At 37.0% G+C, this 19,907-nt stretch overlaps 1 protein-coding gene across 2 annotated transcripts; it reads left to right on the forward strand.

Moving 5' to 3' along the window:
* The first annotated feature begins 7,013 nt into the window (after positions 1-7,013).
* LOC103702182 (putative galacturonosyltransferase 7) lies at positions 7,014-19,071 on the forward strand. 2 transcript variants are annotated; one of them, XM_008784513.4, is made up of 10 exons: positions 7,014-7,415; positions 7,815-7,843; positions 7,949-8,002; positions 8,166-8,222; positions 12,147-12,351; positions 12,900-12,955; positions 13,886-14,181; positions 16,456-16,813; positions 16,905-17,441; positions 18,200-19,071. In XM_008784513.4, the coding sequence occupies exons 1-10, from the start codon at positions 7,274-7,276 to the stop codon at positions 18,479-18,481; spliced, it is 2,016 nt and encodes a 671-aa protein (XP_008782735.4). In that variant the 5' UTR covers positions 7,014-7,273; the 3' UTR covers positions 18,482-19,071. The 2 variants fall into 2 exon arrangements, with proteins under 2 accessions (XP_008782735.4, XP_017697090.3); XM_017841601.3 differs by lacking the exon at positions 8,166-8,222 and having other exon boundaries at positions 7,017-7,415.
* The last annotated feature ends 836 nt before the right edge of the window (positions 19,072-19,907 follow it).

A 19,907-nucleotide genomic window follows, 5' to 3' on the forward strand; every position in this document is an offset into this window, starting at 1 on the left:
GGTCTTTAATGCTTTTTTAATACTGAAGGATCTTTTTGGAAAATAAAAATGAAGTGATTTCCGCCTTATGGAAAAATATTTTATTTTCCATGTTTCTCATGGAAAAGACTTTCTCATGAAATGTGGGAATCATATTCCCATGGAAATACAACTTTCCCATCTCTCTCCTTTGAAAACTCCAACCAAACAAGAGGCGTCTTATTACTTTTCCTTTGACTATACTTTCCCCCCTGCTTTTTCCGCGAATCAAACGAGCCCCTAAGAATAGTTATTGAATCACCCGATCTCTCTAACTTCTCTCTTCTTGCTTCAATAACAATTACTGGTGCACACGTTGGATCCCATTAATTAGCAAATATTCAATCATAATGCAATTAAAAAAACAAAATATCGCTAAGTTTAAACACCCTTGCAACTCTTGCATCTGCCCCGTAGTCCTCGTTCTTGAATGACCTTTTTTTCTTTTTTAGCAGATTGAATAAATTGAACTATAAATACATTGGTAGAAATCAGCAAATAAAATATTTAACAATGGAATCCATAATATAGCATCAACATGCTTAGCCATATAAAATATCATCCAATCAACTGTACTATTTGCTTCCTTATATATATATATATATATATATATATATATATATATATATATATATATGCTCATCAAATGCTAGCAATCTTGTAAAAGAGGATGGAATTTGATATTAGCAAATGGTGGATCTGATAACCATCTAATAATTATTAAGAAATACCGCTCCAAACAAATACGAGATGTCCATCTGTATGGCATAAATCAACTCTTCCCAGGCCACATATAATTCAACCATTAGAATAATCGTATTAAAAATTCTAACACCATCAGCATCTACTAGAGCATCGCTGACACTCCTGATAATAAAGCCCGCTCCACCAAAAATATTTCTCTTTTGAACATTGCCATCCAAGTTAATCTTGTAAAAAAAAGAGATGTTGACTCCCAAAAAAAGAAAGTAATCCTTGAAGATGTAGAAACTACCTAAAAAGAGCCATAGGTTGCTTTTGCTATCGCCTATCAATGGACCTTTTGAAGCAACATTCTTGAGAAATTTATGAGCATGAGTGGAAGCTTTTAATAAAATCAATTAAATACTCTGCTTCATACCTTGGAAGATACGTTCTTTTCTAGCTAACCAGGTATGATAAGCAATATAATAGATCAAAATTGCTTCAGTTTTCTATTATTAAGAATAAACTCATCTGCATCAAGATATAAGTCACAATAGGTCGGTATGTAAACTCTTTGCTAATGTAAAATCTCTACATGGTAGTGGATACTAAACTACTTTTTACATAAATAAAGCAATATTGAGATGAACACCTATCGTCCAAAAGCAAGCAATATTACGATTTGGGTAAGGTTCAGACAAAAATAGTTTATAAAAGTTAAATTCCTCTATAAGGATAAGTCACAATGGACGGCCAATCCAAATGATGGACCCATCCCAATCTATCACAGCTGTCACCTCTTGGAATTGGAATAGGTAACACTTTCTCCACTAGCTCCTTTGCGTACGACTAGGTAATAATTGGATGATTCCATTTCCTCTCTTCAGTAATCACAGGATCCTTAACAATAAAACCTCAGAAGGAAATAGTATCAGCAGAAGCATGCCACTGAGCTAATAGAGTAGATGATAACCATGGATCATGAAGCATGTCAATTGATATATTATTGCTAATGCACCATCTGATATTTGAATAAATAACTGGAGCCAAGGAACAAATCTTCTTCAAGATTGGGGAAGCACTTTGAGGGCAAAGTGGATAAGACTTACAACCAAGACTCATATTGTGTTTTCATAAAAAAACTCTAAAAAAAATTCTGCATAAAAAGAAACCTTGCAGCATGTTTAGCCATAAGTACGTCATTTCTAGCTATCCAAGAGGGAATACCTAGATCTTTATCCCCAACATCCTAACATGCATAGTTCTAGGAGATCAGATGCATCCTTTTTGAATTATCAGTTGAACCCCGGTCCTCAACAAATTTCTAATAATACTTTTCAATTTCAGTAGCACTCCTCTAAGAATAATTAAATTAGATATCAAATAAATTGGAAGAAATGATAGAACTGACTCAATAAAATTAACTCTACTCATGGTATAGATAGAGCCTTGCACTGATGATCTTCTAGTCTATCCAAAAATTGTTGTATTGAACTAGTGTACTATGCTAAAGACAGTTTCTTACTAGAATTAGGGATTCTAAGATATTGTCGTGTACTATCAGACTCTTTGATATTCAAGCGATTCTTAAGACACTGTCTAATATGAGTGTTAAGCTTTGGGCTGAATTTAACTGCAGCTTTTCAAAATTTATCCTCTGACCGAAATCTCTACAATAATTATTAATGATAAAGACGAAAGCGAATGCATTAGCCACAATAGCGAGAGCAAACAAAATACAGTTATTAGAAAAGAGAAGGTGCAAAATAGTTCCCCCGGTACAGCTAGGTTAATATACAGACAGAATTAGCCACCACTACGACTTTTAACATTCTGAAAGAACATTTGCACATATAATAAATAGATAGGACGATAAAGGACAACCTTGTTTCACACCAATGAAAGATTGGAAAGTCTAGGGAGTGTTGTTAATTAGCATAGCAAAAGAAGATAATACAATATAATCCTGAATCCAATAAATCCAAACATCATAAAATATCTATAGCTAAAGAGGAAAAAAAAAATCCTACCGAACTCTATCATATACCTGCTCCATATATAATTTAATTGCAATATAACTACATTTGACTAGAGCTTTTTGTAAATTATATATAATTTTCTGAGCTACGAGAGCAATATCAGAAATACTTTTGTCTGTGATAGAAGCATCTTGCTCCAGATTTATCCAAAAAAAAATGTAGTACATGCTGTATTTTACTGAAACAGAATTGATGCATTAGGCTTCTTAAGTATAAAAATAATAAAGATATGTTTTTAATGAAGTAGGCATAGAGTACTAAGTAAAAATTGTTTTATTGCAAGATATACATCCTAGAAATGCTTAAAAAAAAGAATGATGGAAAATCATTTCAAACAACTCATTGTCAGACTCTGAGAAGGCGTCGTTTGGTGGTGGGACCTCCATTGGATCTTTATCATCTTACTTCACCTTCCATGTAGAGACCGGAGACCTTGAATAATTCATTCAGCTTGCCACCGGCTGTACTTTCCCTTGCACACACTTTAAAGTTGCCACCTCCTGACTACTATTACGATCCACCACCTTTCTTGCCTTCGACCTCCTCATTAGGACTCCTTTTCAATCCTATTGTGTAGGTAAAAAAAGGCAGCAAACTTTTTCCCGACCTTCCACCTGAGAAGTGCTTCTTGGGAAGTCTCTTGAAGTGGGTGTTAAACCCCCAGAGTCAGTAGGGACTAATTAAAAACTCTAGGTTGGTTAATGAAAGGACCAGCTATCAATTTACTAAAAGTTTTAGACTTCTGATGCTTGAAATGAGTGCGTGGATATGGGACCATGCATGGGCTGAACCACATGCAGTACCTATAGGTCGAAAATTCAAGGGTGAAAGTTTTTTTTTTTTTCTTCTTCTTCGTTACCCTCCTAGTTTGTTCTCAATGTCTATCCATCCACTGTGGTGCAAAGATGGTGTGTCTCCCAAACTTTTCAACTACTAGTGATGCTGTGGGGACGTGTCTGAATGATCCCTATATATTCTAAATTGCTTTGATCTTAGCTTAGACCGCGTCCGAGAAGATTGGTTCAAGCTTTTCAACTTAATTATTTATAACTACGTGCACCGAAGATTCGCGGACGACACGGCAAAGATCGAGGCCAGATTTGCGTAGAGTCACATGAATCAAACTGGGTAGGACTTGGAACAAATTGTAGGTGAACTGGCCCTAGATATAACTACAGAGTAGTTGGGTTGAAATTAGTAGGCATTGTTTAAAATTTGACCGATTCCAAAATTCTGAATCATAATCCAGGGCCTGTTGACACGGTAATCAACACAATAGTATAAAACAATTTATAGAATTTGCAATTTATTTTTTTATGTAACATTTCAATTTATAAGGATTATTGACTTCCTGGGGGTGTAGGCCTATGAAAGAGAGAACATGAGGCGTGCAAAAATTTCTTCGGATCGGACCCTCAACTACAGAAGCAGAAAAGAGCTTAACTGTAGAACCCACCTGTCGAGCAAACCCACTTGTCGAGCAAGGACAAAAGTTGGCCTTAGTGATCCGACGGTGAAAGTTACCCCAAGGATGATAGGCTGATCTTCTCCAAAAGTTCATATCGACGGAAGAGTTTGATGCCTCAATGTCGGCTATAGAAAAATTATTATCACATCATGCCTTATGTTTGCTTTATGCTTAAGGCCATAGCATATCATACTCTTACCAGGGGCAAAAAGTACACGCCTTGGGAGATCGTCATCTGGATTTAAAATGATAGCTATCGGAATTTAATAAGAAAGTTAATCATATTGGAGGAAAAAAAAAGGGAAGGAAGTCTACCTATAACTGAAAATTGATTTGAGTTAGAAAAATAAGAGATCAAAGTTAAAAAAAAAAAAAAAAAAGCGAATCTTGTAAAAAGTGATGTTCTTGGCTGCTTCTTATTTTGGATCACTAATTACATGGAAAGAGAAGAAGGGGTATTTACTATGCTTTTCCAGACCCCACAATTTTCCCACTTCTATGTAACTTTATTCTCTAGTCCTGATCTCTCTATTATAAAAATAGGATTTTTCATGCCAATTTTTCAAGTGCCCCATTCCTTGAGACGGAGAAATCAACAACAATAGCAGTAGTCTTAATAGTCTCTGTTTCAAAGTCGAGCGTCATAGATATTCAATCCTTTTTCTCCTTCTGAAAAGAGTAATTTTTTTTGTTTCTTTTACTTTATTTTAAAGAAATAAAGTGATATCATATTTGCTTATAGAGAAAAGAGAGAATTTATCTACAACTTACCCCTTTTTTTGGATTTAGTAGATCATTTTCTTTTCTAGAACGATCTGCTTTTAGAAGTTTTATATATAAGTGAAGTCAAATGCACTTTGCCCCTTAGCCAACACAAATGCTTTTAATATGAGATGCTGCACATATTTATTAAGCATACATACAGACTATAGCCGTGGGCTGGCATTAAGGAGAAAAGTGTTTGAAAATATCAAAATTAGGCTATTTCTGTGAACAAATGAAACAAAAGCTTGAACATATGAGAACAAATTCAAGGCGGGCTATTTCTGTTTTGTTCGACAAACTTCCTGTAGCCTAGGGATCTTATCCTAATTCCCAAAGAGGACGCTTCCCAAAGGTTTTTAGCCCCGTGACCCCCGACAAGACCCATTTGCCGTCTTAATCATAAAGAGGATGCTTCCCAAAAGTTTTGAGCCCGAAATGCGAGAAAGGAAAATGCAATTCTTCAAAAATTTTCAAGTCAGGAATGCTAGATTGTTCTCTATATGTTCATGTATGTAAAAGATTTTTTTTTTTTTTAATATAGATTTTCTATACGCTATGCAACGTTAGATGCCTCTATTCATGTGAAAACAATTACCACTCTAAAGGTAAAAATAGAAGGTATCGCAACTCCAGACTCGTCGCAGTCGGAAGTGATGCATTTTTGATGAGTTAGCAGCATTCGGAGAAGAATTAAGGGCGATATGAAAAGGCATCACCTACGTAAGGCGGGTTCTTGGAGTGAACAACATTTACCCGAAAGAAGACTCGATTATGGTGATTGAGTGGTTTCGAGGTTGGCATATATGTGACGATCGGCACCCATTTTTTCGGAATATATACAGGCTCGCGAGAGAGTTTAGCTTTTTTAAAGCCTCTCACATCTATCAGAAGATGAACAATGCGACGGTTTGTATTGCCTTTTATGCTGTGTTGTCATATATATATATATATATATATATATATATATATATATATATATATATATATATATATATATATATATATATATATATATATATATTAAACTTTATTGGATGCACACATAGTGGAAGTGCCATTGTATATTAAATAATAATAATAATAAATTAAAAAAGAGAAAAGAAAAGAAAAGAAAAGAAGGGCCTAACGGCTAGTGAGCATTTTGGGAGTATGCTGTAGAGGATGCTTTCCAAAAGTTTTGAGCCCAAAATACGAGAAAGAAAAAATGCAATTCTTCAAAAATCTTCAAGTCAGGAATGCTAGATTGTTCTCTATACGTTCATATATGTGAAAGATTTTTTGTTTAAAAAAAATTGTATAGCTTTTCCGTCCACTTCTCATACGCTGTGAAACGTTAGATGCCTCTATCTCTGCGGGAACAATCACCGCTCTGTCATGCACTGAAGGCAAAAATAGGGGCCTAACGGCTAGTGAGCGTTTTGCCACCAGTGAAAGATTGGTGATGGAGACATCTATTAGTCTCTTGCTGGCAGTGACAGGGGCATAAATCAGCATAAACAGATAATTACACTTTCGTGAGATAAAAATTGTGGGTATAATGGAAATTAAATCATTCCTCTGCCTGGTGAATGATTGGCACTAAATGAAATGCAATATAAAAAAGATTGCAAACATTTTGGCAGCCTCTTTTTGCTACTTATTTAATCAAAAAAGATTGCAATAGCGAACAAGGCATAGATTCCTTTGTTCAAAAGATTTTCTTTCATATGAATGCAAGAAGCCTTTTATGATTTCCATCCAACTCCAGCCCCACTTCATAAATCCCTTTACCCAAAAGAAATCGTATCATATGCTCCTCCAGATAAAGATACAAGATTATTATAATCCTCAAAGTAGGCCACTCTTCTTCCTTTATACCCTAGTTGAGCCGCAGAACCCATGAAGGCGACGGTTCCCTATTCTCACAGGGGAAACGTGTGGGAAACGGTGAGAGAAAGAGGGGTTAAGCTGTCTTAAATTTTAATCTTCCTTCTAATACTAGCATTAATGCTATTTAGCGGCAGGTTTAAAAGATTTTAGGGGGAGTTGGGGACTAAAAAGTTGGACTCTTCCCACCTCTTTATTATTCATTCTCTCTTTGCCTTTTTTGAACTTCTTGTTTCTCCGGGGGCAAAAGCGAACCGAAAGGAGAGAGTGAATGTAAGAGGAAACAGAGAGAGACGGTGAGAGACTTCGCGTTTAAGAATCGAAGTGTAGACTTTAGAGTGGAGGGAAGATGGGAAGAGAAGAGGAGGCGATGGCCGAGTATAAATATAGGTAGCGTCTGGAGGAAGAGAAGAAGAAAGGGGAGGAGGAGGAGATGAAGGGTTTCGCCGCTGCTTCGGTGCTGCCGGCGAAGCGGCGGTGGAGGGGGTTCGCGGTGGCGGTGCTCGCCCTCGTCTGCTGCTCGGTGCTTGTCCCCCTCGTGTTTCTCCTTGGCTTCCACAACGGATTCCCTTCTGGTACGTTTCCGAGATCCTTGTTTGTCTTGTCACTTTTTGCGTACGTCTCTCTCTCGTAAAAAATACGCTAGGATTTCGTTAGATCCGTTTTGGTGGCACCATTGTGTTCTTTTCTTCGACTTGGTTGATGGGATTAGATCTCTCGTTGATCTGCATTGGGTTTCTTGGGACTCGATCTCTCTGTTTTTTTTTGAGGGATCTGGCTCTGGGATTGCCTCTGCTGCTTCACTTTGAGTGTGGGGATGGGTGGAGAGATTTTATTTCTTTTGCTGGATTGGGGAATTAGGGCGTGCATTGATTTTTATCTACACTTTATTTACTAGATCTTTTTTGGTATAAACTTTTTGGTGAACTATTAGAATTTTGATACTCTGTGCGTGTGCTTTTTTATAAATGCAGGATACTCGAGCGACGATCGCTCATCTTTGGTGAGGATTTCTTGACACTGAAAGGACTTGACTGGTGTAATGAATGAGTGATTTCCTTTTGCTGGTTATCTGGTACTTGCTGATTTTGGAGCTTTTTGAATCCAGGAAACTAACTTTCGAAGATATGGCCGGCTGGATGGTGTTCGAGAATTACCGGAGGTTCTTCTCTTGTCTCTTACCTTTGTAAAATTGTATTATGAGATGATAGGATTGTCGAAGTTTTCCGATAGATGTTCTATTTGACTGATTCTTTTGGTCAGAAAAGTCTTATTCTGTATATGAATCATGACCTCGGTTTCCTGTTTGCTCTGGTTCATGGCAGGGTGATCTGTCAAGGATTGACAATGCCATGAAAGAATTTGGACAAACTTTATTGAAGGTTCCTTTCTGCCTGTTTGAGTTGTTAACTGCCATATATTGGTTTTTCTTTTGTGGGTATCTATCACTCTAAATATTTTCATGGACGATGCATGACAATAATGTGAAGACAAGAAGTTTGTTTATTGAATTGGTAATCTTGCATTCACCAACCAACTGAACTGTTGGTTTAGAACCCACTTGTTAAAACTTTTGAAGAATTTAATATTCATAATTAAATGCATGGTATCGTAATTACTATCTTAATCTTTGAGCCTTCATTATGCCCCTACAAAAACATCTTCTCACCATCTTGCTTATGCTATAACGATTTTGTGCTTCTTCAAGCTCCCCTGCTCATCACCAATTCATCTCTCCTACTACCTTTAATTTCATCAAATTGGCTGTAACCTTGTTTCTGAAGCTTGCCGCTGGACTTCCTTACTGAGCATGGTTGCCAAAACATTTGCTTCTTGCCATCACCAATGTGCATCATTAATCTTATGCAGTGGCTTTGTTGATCAGTTTGTCCCTGATCCATGTATCGGTTCGTCGACTTGATGTTGCTTGTTGCTTTTATCTGGTATTGTAATGATGCCTCTAACCTCCTTCTTATTCGATCCCCCCTTCTGGAAGTGCTCTGCTGCCTTCTAATCTTTTTAAGCATTCTCCTTTTGCTTTTCAGATACAACTCAACATTAAGACAGTCCCTACGACTTGTAGACTACCTTACTGAACTTATGATAGATGTGACTCCCTCATATTGCAAGCTGCTGAATGTAAAACAAGTCTGTTCAGTCTCCTACCTCAACTCTTAATTGTAGTGAGATAGATATATCTGAATTTTGCTCTCGCAGACTATATGAGCAGCAATTTTGGTGGTAAAATCAATATCAAGTGGCCCACCTATGGAAACCATGCACTTCACAAGAGATATGGTTTTGCATCAAGGGATGTGCAAATTTAAGAAGAAAATCAAAAAATAGGTTGTTTTGGACTTACATCGGATCTGGCTCTAATATGCTGTTTCAATTAGTTGATCACAATAACTGATTTCATAGCCATAAGGCAGGAAGGATGTCTAAGAGTCTTTTTGAACTTCTCAATTTAAGGCAGTTGGAAGACCTGTATGAGCTTGGTTAGTAGAGTAGAAATCAAATAAAAATTTCAGTCACATTCACCCTTTTCTTTTGGTATTTTCCCTCACACCTTATATTCTCTTTTATGTCCACTTCCCACTTCGATTTCACTTATTATCCTTGTGAATTGCATAACATCACTGACTGGCTATGTTATAAGTGGCAGTTGAATACTTGAAAGTATTACATTTGCTCAGATAACCAAAACATCCCTTGATTTTTGTTTCTAAAGTAACCTTGGAGATGGGAGTTATCCCATTTTCGGTAGTGAACTAGCACAACCACTGAAATTCTTATCTCCCACATGGTTTTCCATTAGAATAGTAGTAACTAAATGTACTTTTACCATATAGATCGGAGTTGTCCCCTTTTTTGATAATAAACTAGCAAAAATTTTGAAATTCTGGCCTCCAACATTTTATTACATCCCAATGCTAGTAATTAGATGTTTTGTTCTCTCTACCATATCTAAGACCTTAAATCCTTTACGGCCTTGCCTTTTATTCTCAAATTACAGCTAACCACCATTAGTTTGTCTAGCATATAAATCAGGGTAGCAATACTTGGTTCTTTTAAGTGTCTAAATTTTTGATCCTGTGTTAGGCCATTATAGATTGGTATCAGGGGAGGGTTCTTGTGTGATGATCTATTCAAATTTAAGGAATAGCTATTAGATAAGCACAAGCTAAAAATGTTATTATAATGTTCTTGTTTGAAATCTTGTTCAACCGGAATATGGAACTTCACCATTTCAAGATCCTCTCTTGACAGTTTATTCAAGATATATAAAAGTTACGCTTGCAATAAAGCAAGTTACATATTGAGTACAAGTAGGCCCTAAATCATCCTTTTCTAGATATCCTATAGCAAGGATGAAATATATGTGCTCTTGTTATAGGTAAAAATTCAGTAGCACAAAAATCTTGGTTTTGCTTAAGAATTTGCATGTAGAAAAGTAGGCCCCTCTTGTTTATTGTTCTATATGTGTAAAGAAGCCTAACAGTTGGAACTGATGAAACATTGTACGGTGGATGAGAACTTGTAGCTGAAAGTTAACTGTTTCAGTGGAATGTGTGGAAAGTTGAATAAAGGTGGAGAGAAACATAACAACCTATTAGTTAGTGGAGTTGCATGGCCATGATTGGCATATGTTGAAGTGTTAGGTTGTCGGTACAAAAAGGTCCATCAACTCGAGAAGGGGTGTATTTGAGGGGATAGGGCACTAGGATTTTTAATACTGGTTGAGTTTTGATGAGCTTATATTCTTCCCAAGTATACATGGGAAAAATATGCTCATCCAGAGTCTATAGTATAGCCATATGTGCATCTAAATTTTGTGCATTTATATGCGGATATACCTAACTGTATTCAAAAATTTTTAAGTAGAACTGTATTAGACTTTTGAATCCTGGTGAAATTCAAAACCACATAAATCAGATACATTAACTATTCTAACATCAATTGAAGATGAATTGAATTGGATACATCTTGATCTGCTTAAGGTCCATCAACTCGAGAAGGGGTGTATTTGAGGGGATAGGGCACTAGGATTTTTAATACTGGTTGAGTCTTGATGAGCTTATATTCTTCCCAAGTATACATGGGAAAAATATGCTCATCCAGAGTCTATAGTATAGCGATATGTGCATCTAAATTTTGTGCATTCTGTGTATATGCGGATATACCTAACTGTATTCAAAAAAATTTAAGTAGAACTGTATTAGACTTTTGAATCCTGGTGAAATTCAAAACCACATACATCAGATACATTAACTATTCTAACCATCAATTGAAGTTGAATTGAATTGGATACATCTTGATCTGCTTTTTCCCTCCACAGACCTCTTCAAATGCCAACCCAATACCCTCAAACCAGATCTTAACCAGATCTTCTCCAAACCCCCAACACCCCCCTCCCCTATATGTTTGATTATAGTTTCAAACCAGAATTGATTACAGGCCTGCCAGAAAATTCCATCAACTCTAAATTTTATTTCTCACCTGGTAATGCCTCCCGAAGTCCTAATCAACAAGAATCCATCCTGCATTACCAAGTGATACAGGCTGCTATTTATGTTTATCATCTTAAAAATGACAGCTGGTAACATTCATAATGACCTTGCTATCCTCCTTTTTTTTTCTTTTGATATAGTTTTTCATGTTTCTAATGCACTATCTGTAAATACTCTCTGTTGAGGGAAATGAGGTCATTAAACAAGCTGCTGCATGCTAGAGAGACTCTGATTAGAATATATATTATTCTTCCTTCAAACAACAGATGTTTTTATTTCAAGCTATGCACTTGTCCTTCTGTTTTCTCATTCATATTAATTGCATCAGATTGACATATCTCATAGTTTCATGTATCTGATGTTGACTCTTTTGTTGTCAGAAAGTTGTTTGTTGCAAAAATATTTTTTCCCTTATTTGAAATAAATGTTGAAATGTAATACTAGCATGCTATTTGGATGGACTGTTCAATTATTTCATCCCATATTTTGGGAATAAAAGATCTGCTATTTGCTATGTCATCATTTCAGTGGGTACTGCTCTCATTCGATCAAATAGCCATCTATCTGCTAGTTATACTTCTTCTTCTTCTATTCTTTTCCTTTTATTTTTTTCTTTTTAACACCTAGTCTATGGACTATCATGACAGCTCATCTAGATTGTGGAGTTGAAACTTATAGCTTCTTAAAATTTTGCAGCTGGAAGCTACTTAGGTTGTGCCTGTGTTTCTTGAAGTGCAATATATATTGAATAGGCTGATTAATTTTTCTGAAAATATGTGCTATTCTCTTTGTCAGGATGTTATTGAGAACACAACATTCGAAGCTGGTGGGGAGCTCCATAAAGAAACTAACAATGAATCCTTTGGCAATGGCGCGAGTTTAACCTTAAAGCTGAATCATGCTACCTCTCAGTCTCAAGCAATGGATGTGACTTCTCTCTCTGAGTCAAAGGATACTATCGCCCAAGTTGGAACAGAAGACATCATCTCTCACCCTAAAGGTATGCAAAATGAAATGATATTATCTTTAATTCTTTGTCTAAGGTTTAAAAGATGGTTCCGGGTACAATAAGGGTGTAGCACTGCTGCCAGGTAATGGCTAGCAAGTCATGAATTGGGTTTGTTTGTTTTGAAAAAGTGAAGAATTATTCTAAAGTAATTGAGATGAAAACTTTTGGAGAATTTGGAAAAAGGAAAATAAAAAAGAGAAAATTTGTAAGGAAAGACTGCAACTTCTCTTCTTTTTTTAAGTATGGAATACACAGAAATTTCCACGCTTACCATGTGAACTAGCAAAGAATGCTTAGATTTAACAAGCAAGCATGCTCTGCTATGTGAATCAAGAAACGACTCTCAGAAATTTCTAAGTTTTTTTCAGCAAGTCTGTTCCTTTTAGTGGAAATTTAAATTTTAGCAAAAAACATGAGGCTTATAGAATATCCATCTTTCTTTGGTATCAGCTTATGTTTCCTTCATTCCTTTATATTATTTTGTTTTGAATAATTCATCTTTAAGGTATTGACTTTTGTTATTTGTTCCTTATGTGCAGTTGTTACTACGCCACATAGAGTCATCTCAAAACCACTTCTAGCTTCAACTACAAAAGTAAGATTTTATTTTGGTTGATTAACAAATGTTGCCTATTATCCCTTACAAAGTCCGTGGAACTGTCCCGAATTGCTCGGTTTGGGGCGTCCTTGGCCGTACTGGCGGCGGACCGGGATGGTTCCGCTATTGAAACTGAGACACCTCGCCGGAGGGGAAGAAGGAGAAGAGAAAAAGAGAGAGAGAGAGAGCGGGGAAGGGAGGAAGAGGGAGAGGAAAGAAGAGAGGTCGGCCGGGGAGCCTCCGCGCGGAGGAGGCGGAGGCCGGAAAGACGCGGAGGTAGGGCTCTGCCTCTGGGCCCCTGTTTGGAATGTTTCGTTCGAAACAGGGGCCCGGAGGGGGCTCCTTTTATTTTGGCTTTTTTAAAGTTGAAGTCGGCAAACCTATTGCCGACTTCATTTAATTTTCAGAGGTGGAGCCCCGCCTCTGCGTCACTCCGGCCTCCGCCTCTGCCAGCCGTCCCCGGTCAGCCTCTCTTCCCTCCTCTCCCTCTCCCTCCCTCCCTCCCCCGCTCTCTCTCTTTTCCTCTCTCGTTCTCCTTCTCCCCCGCCGTAGAAGATGTGGCAGTATGGGCCCAGCACGGCACGACGACGGCCTGTACCAACTCGTCTCGTCGGGCAACCGGTACGGTGCCCGGTATCGATTCTGCCATCCTTGATCCCTTATTTCAAATTGATGCTCTAAATTCTATTAGTTGTCTGGCAACTGAATAATTTGATCTAGTAGCAAGCTCGTTTTAGAAAATTCTTATAAATCAAATAAGTTGGCGATCGAACTGACATGTTAACAGTTGTGGCTGAAACAAATTTCCGTGCTTGCCTTAGAAAAAGCTATTTTATTTTGTTAAGGTGCCATTTTTTTATCCTAATTGTGGTTGTAAATTGTAGGATTTCTAGGATGACTTAACATTTCCCCCCCCCCTCTTTTTAGAGTGATGGCAAGGAAAGCAGGAAGAATAATGTCAAAAGTTCGACCAGTGATGAAACCAAAAGATCTTGTCAACTTGCATTTGGGAGCTATTGCCTTTGGTCCATAGAGCACAAAGAAGTAATGGAGGACTCTACAGTAAAGAGACTAAAAGATCAGCTTTTTGTGGCTAGAGCTTACTATCCAAGCATTGCAAAACTTCGTGGACAAGAGAAGTTGACACATGAACTAAAGCAGAACATTCAAGAACATGAGCACATGCTTAGTGAAGCAATTTTAGATGCTGATCTACCTCCACTGTAAGTGTTATCTTAAACCCGTTCTGGAGCTGTCTCCTATGCATTTTAGAGCACTTATTCTATATGTTATTTTTGACCAAACCTTGTAATGCATGAGAACCCTTCTACTAGGCAGGGTGATCCTATGGAACTGAACTTTTTACACTGAGATTGAATCAACAATTAAATGAACAAATTGGCAGCTCTGTCCTCTGAACATCCTGGATTTTTTTTTTTTTTTTGTGGGGGATGGTTGGGTTCGGGGGGCAAGATAGAATAATTTTAGTTATAATGTGGAATGGTAAATTATAAATTTGTCAGTGTGATTTCTCCTGATGCATGAAGCTATTGGAGCCTATTCTAAAGAAACTTATAGATCAAGTCCCTAACTAATGCAACCCTGCTAATACTTATAGTCCTATTATGTCCCACACCGAAATATATGCTTATTAGCCCACTCTACTACGCAATTTTGAATTTATACTTTCCCTATTTTTTGAACTCCAAAACAGTCAAGCTAAATGAAACAAGAACAAAATTGTTGGGCTTAAATTTAATTTAAAATGAGGACATGTATGCCTAGATGATGTGTACGGTTTGAGCTTGAAAATTGAATCCTAAAGGAGTCTTATCAATCCTAGGACATATGTTCATTTGTTGAACGTATAAAACAGTAGCTCAAGAATATCGAGAATTCTGCAAAAAGTTGCCCCATCTTTTATTATCATGTCAATTAGCTGTTGTTGCATTGGCCTTGCCTTGAGATCTATCCTGGTCGGGTTTTCATTTTCATAGTTTGTTCTCTGAAACTTCTAATGTAGGCAAAAAGAGTGGTTCTTGTTGGTGAAGGGAGCAAAATGTTATAAAGGAAATTCCAGGGGCTCATTGATCTCATTATTCTTGATTAAGTGTTCCATAAAACATAACAGCACATCCCTCATATTCAGCCAGGATGATTATTTTTAGATGTGATTACCATTTTCATGGGAATGTGAATCTTCCTTAGTCATGAAAAGTGTATACTTGAGTTGAATCCTTGAGGACATTTTTGCTGCTGTCTTGATGTATCTTCAGGAGTGGCTTCCTTTTTTTACGATCGATGATCAAACATGTAAGCATGAACTTTTAATGATCTCCTCCATTAAGTTTTCTGGATACTCAAGTTGAATAGTATTATCTTTTTGCCAATTTACTTGATGTTTTCTTTCCACCACCCGACACTGACAAGTCCTGATTTGAATTCGTTGCTTGTGAGGACTTCCAAAATGTTGGTTGCATCAGCTGTCACTTTCATTGTGAACTCCAAGGACAATGTTACCATTGAGATTTTCTCAATTACAAAACCAAATTGGCAAGATCCAGTCGGGGGATTGATTCTACACTAGTTGGTTTAAATATTAAGTATGATTTATGATTGAGATAGAAAAATTTTGATTTAGACAATTTACAATTTTCACTGATTAAATCAATGTTCAAAGGTGGCAAGTCTTTATTGCAACTCATTGGAATTCTTTAAAGAAGTACAAGAGAGAGAATATTGATTTTGTTCATGATTTTCTTCCTTCAATTGTACTTATAACCTTTAATCATTTTTATATTTTTTCATATGCAAATTAAGTAACCAAGGAAGTCTATTATATATTCATAGCTTCAACCAGGAAACCACCTCTCGCAGTGCAACATTATGGAGTCTATTAGTTCTGCAATCAGACTTTGAACCAGTTTGTAAGATATATAACCATTAGAGTTGATAAATTCCATAGAAAGATAGTTTTGATGTCGAAGTGTTTCACCAATTTGAAGTTGGTGTTGATAGTACCGTGCTGTGTTGTTGTAAGTGCAAGAGAAAGATCCTAAACATCTTGAAATAGGTGCATGTTCTGGGGTGGCTGCTAGTGAGAGAATTCACTTTTTGGCATAACGTCGTGGTAAATTGGTATGACGAGCAGTCAGTTGTCAGGACATCTTTTGTTTTGGCCATGTATCTGTCCTCTGGGTTTATTCAGCAATATCTTCTTTGTGTTGTATGATCTCATTAAAAAGAGAATAAAAAGTAGGGAACCTATAAAATTGGACAATATTAGAAAACCAGCAGGGGTATCTAAATTTGTTTATATGTTCAGTATAATTCTTCCTTGTATCCATAAGTGACAACTTAGAAATAAAAATTTCGCAAATTGGTGTGGTTAACTATGGAACTACCAATCAAGTTATGAGGATTGTTTGAAGCTTGCTTTTAATTTCCATAGATTTGTTGTGATGGAGAACTAAGAGCACCTTTTCTGTTACATTCAGTGTTGCGAGGAAGATACAGAAGATGGACCATACCATTGCACGAGCCAAATCATGCACTGTAGATTGCAATAACGTTGACAAGAAACTCAGACAGATACTTGATCTGACGGAAGATGAGGCTCATTTCCATATGAAGCAGAGTGCGTTTCTCTATCGTCTCGGTGTTCAAACCATGCCCAAAAGCCTCCATTGCTTGTCTATGAGGTTGACTGTAGAATACTTTAAATCTCCTCCCATGGATTCAGCATACTCACATGCTCACAAATTTGACAACCCAGAACTTAGGCATTATGTGATTTTCTCTAGAAACACACTTGCTGCTTCTGTTGCCATCAATTCAACAGCGGCAAATTCTGAGGTAGTTTTGTTATCCTAATTTAATATCTGGACATTATAAACTGTGCATTATTTGATAGTCACTGGTAATTAATCTCAGCATAATTCTATAGGTGACAGAAGATATGGTTTTTCATGTGCTAACGGATGGACAAAATTACTATGCTATGAAACTCTGGTTTGCTAGAAATTCTTACAAGGCGGCAACTGTACGTGTCTTGAATTTTGAAGAACGTAACCACATTAAGAATGAAGGCATGGCAAAGCTTTCACTAACTGAGGAATTTCATGTTTCCATTCTTGACACTGATAAACCCTCCGTGCATATGAGAACGGAATACTTATCAGTTTTTGGTCACTCACACTTTCTTCTACCAGAAATATTCAATAATCTAAAAAAGGTGGTGGTTTTGGATGATGATGTGGTTGTTCAGCGTGATTTATCATCCTTGTGGAACCTTGATTTGGAAGGAAAAGTTAATGGTGCTTTGGAGTTCTGTGGGGTAAAACTGGGTCAGCTGAGAACACACTTAGGCAGAAACATCTATGATGCTGATTCTTGTGCCTGGATATCTGGATTTAATATACTTGATCTGGAGAAGTGGAGAGAACATAATGTTACAGGAACATACCTTCAGCTCCTCGGAAAGGTTAGTATGAATCTTATCCGGACATTATATTCCTTTCAGTTTGTCATTGCTCTAGTTGTATTAGAGAATTTGGATTAGTTAATGAGAAGTGAGTTTTTCTTTTTAAATTTTTATATTGATCTAGACACTATACAAATACAAAAGAAACTAGAGAGCTAGTTGTGTTAAGTGGAGGGCTTGAGGCTTATATTCCATTATTCATCCACTATCCAATATTCGCAAATTTTGTGTCCTGATGTCTTGTCTACTACTGAACTAAAGAAATGAGCTTTTTTCCCCTCCATTTCTGGCTCAGTGAGATTTGAGCATGTTTTCAGCCTTTTCCCCCCTTGTTAGCTGCTCAGTGTGTATTCATGTAATGGTTATTTCTAACTTTCCTGTGCCGTAAGCTTTTTTGTATTGCTTTCCAGTTAAGATAAAAATATTACTTTTGTTTTAAGAAATTTATTCCCTATCCAGTGATTTGTAGAAAATGTATCTATAAATTTATTTGTTTGGTTTGTGCATGTCTTTCTAATACCAGTTGCAAAAGTTGGTTGACATATCTCTCTACTTAGATCAAGAATGAAGACAAGTGCTTTACTCTGTTTATTCAAGAGTTGACAACTTGTCTTTGTTCTACATGAGAAATAATGTACTGTCTACATATTTTGCTCTAAGAAGACAATTTAAAATTTAAAATTTACATTGAAATGCTTTTGAAATTATATTATGTTTGCTAAACCGTAATATTTGTGCAACACACTCTGCCAAAACAGTTTCAAACCAGGAGTGAAGCATCATGGAGAGCTGCAGCACTGCCCATAAGCTTGCTTGCATTTCAAAATCTTATACATCCCCTGCAAGATGAATGGACTCTGTCAGGACTTGGTCATGATTTCAGAGTTAATGCAGAAGCTATAGGTAATGCTGTATCACTGCATTACAATGGCAACATGAAACCTTGGCTTGAATTAGGTATTCCAAATTACAAAAAGTACTGGAAGAAATTTCTTACGCAAGAGGAGCGATTCATGGACGAGTGCAATGTAAGTCCTTAGCAGACAGGCATGAATTGTATGGATCTCTCTTTGGAAATCCGAGACAAGGCATGGGGTGGACAAACTTATTGACTTAAGGATTTACAAAAGATCATCCCTGAGCTGTGTGGACGCATTATAGCTCCCAAAGGGCAGCTAAGTTCGCTAATAAAAGGGGTTAAAGAGAGCCCCATCGAACCACTATATCCAAGGAGGGCTGAAGATCAGAACTGGTTTGTTGGAGATGAGGGACATGATGGATATTGGTTCTCTGGCTGTTACATGTGGCTGGAAAGATGTGCAATGAAATCAAGATTAGGGCAGGAGGTCATTATTTCTGTAAATGAGTGTTCGCAATCACTGTGGATGTGTCTTGCCATTCGTTTTATGACATAGCTGGATGATTATCCGGTTCGCACCTTGAATTGGATTGGTGTCACCCATCGGAGATCAATGGAATTCTATTATTATTTTTTAATATTTTCTTTATTTTTTAGTATTTGTTGTCTTGTTATCTTTCCCAGTAAGGGTACACACATGTTTGCTTAACACATTGTTAATCTTTTGTCGTCAACGACGGCTGCGTTAGAATGAATCTATGACTTTTGCAAGGTTTGCGTGGATGTGAGACCATTTTCAGTTGTGCAAGGTTGATGACAATGATTTTTTGCTCTTTAATTTCCATCAATTTTTCAAGCAATTTTCTTTAATGACTATATCATGTTTTAGGTTTTTGGCTGTTATTTTTTGTCAAATAAAAAAGTGAAAAAAAAGAAAGCCTCCAGGTTATCTTTGTTTCTTATGAGATCCACGCTTGTTTTCGCTGTCGCTGGAGTCACATGGTTTTGTGTGGGTACTTTGTCAAGTCGTATGAGCGCTTGTACGCTCTGAGCTAAGAGAGTATCATTCCCTGTTTAAAATCCTGAGCGATAAATTGTCAGGGGAGGATTCAGCTACTTAATTAGATTTTTGGAGGCATTCTTAAAATTTTTCACTTTCAGCATGAGATCAATTCAGTGACACGAAAACCATTGGCTTGCTTTAATAATGTATACATTGCCGGCTATAAGGGTGTGTTCCGAATGTTGATTGAGCAGGCCACTTGTGCTACCAACGAGCATGGTATGCATTCCACATTCACAATAATTATTTGTTTTCTTTATTTTTTTTGAATAATATCAGCCTCAACTCTGCATTGGCAACAAAGACAAACCAGAAAAGCGTCATATACAGTAATTAGGCTTGCAGGAGTAGTTCAAACAATATGCAACATAAGAGCATCACAATTGGTATGTGTTCGAAGCCAAAGGCTCTTAACGAAGTATGCCGAAATCTCACTCAACTCAGCATCATGTAAGTGGCTGATTGATCTATTTCTCCCTTTGTTCTCTAGCACTGTGCAAATCGTCAGTCTAGCAACAAAAGAAATCATAGCTTGGTATTCTTT

The sequence above is a fragment of the Phoenix dactylifera genome, chromosome 8, assembly GCF_051530095.1.
Source record: "Phoenix dactylifera cultivar Ajwa chromosome 8, Ajwa_hap1_PhDact_Kaust_v1.1, whole genome shotgun sequence".
NCBI classification, from domain to species: domain Eukaryota; kingdom Viridiplantae; phylum Streptophyta; class Magnoliopsida; order Arecales; family Arecaceae; genus Phoenix; species Phoenix dactylifera.

What these genes read in the sequence shown, in the direction of transcription:
- LOC103702182 (XM_008784513.4), top strand. Translation starts at nt 7,274, where the DNA reads ATGAAGGGTTTCGCCGCTGCTTCGGTGCTGCCGGCGAAGCGGCGGTGG. An exon ending in TTGGACAAACTTTATTGAAG is followed by an intron (nt 8,223 to 12,146) that starts GTTCCTTTCTGC and finishes TCTCTTTGTCAG; the next exon opens with GATGTTATTGAGAACACAAC. An exon ending in TTCTAGCTTCAACTACAAAA is followed by an intron (nt 12,956 to 13,885) that starts GTAAGATTTTAT and finishes CCCTCTTTTTAG; the next exon opens with AGTGATGGCAAGGAAAGCAG.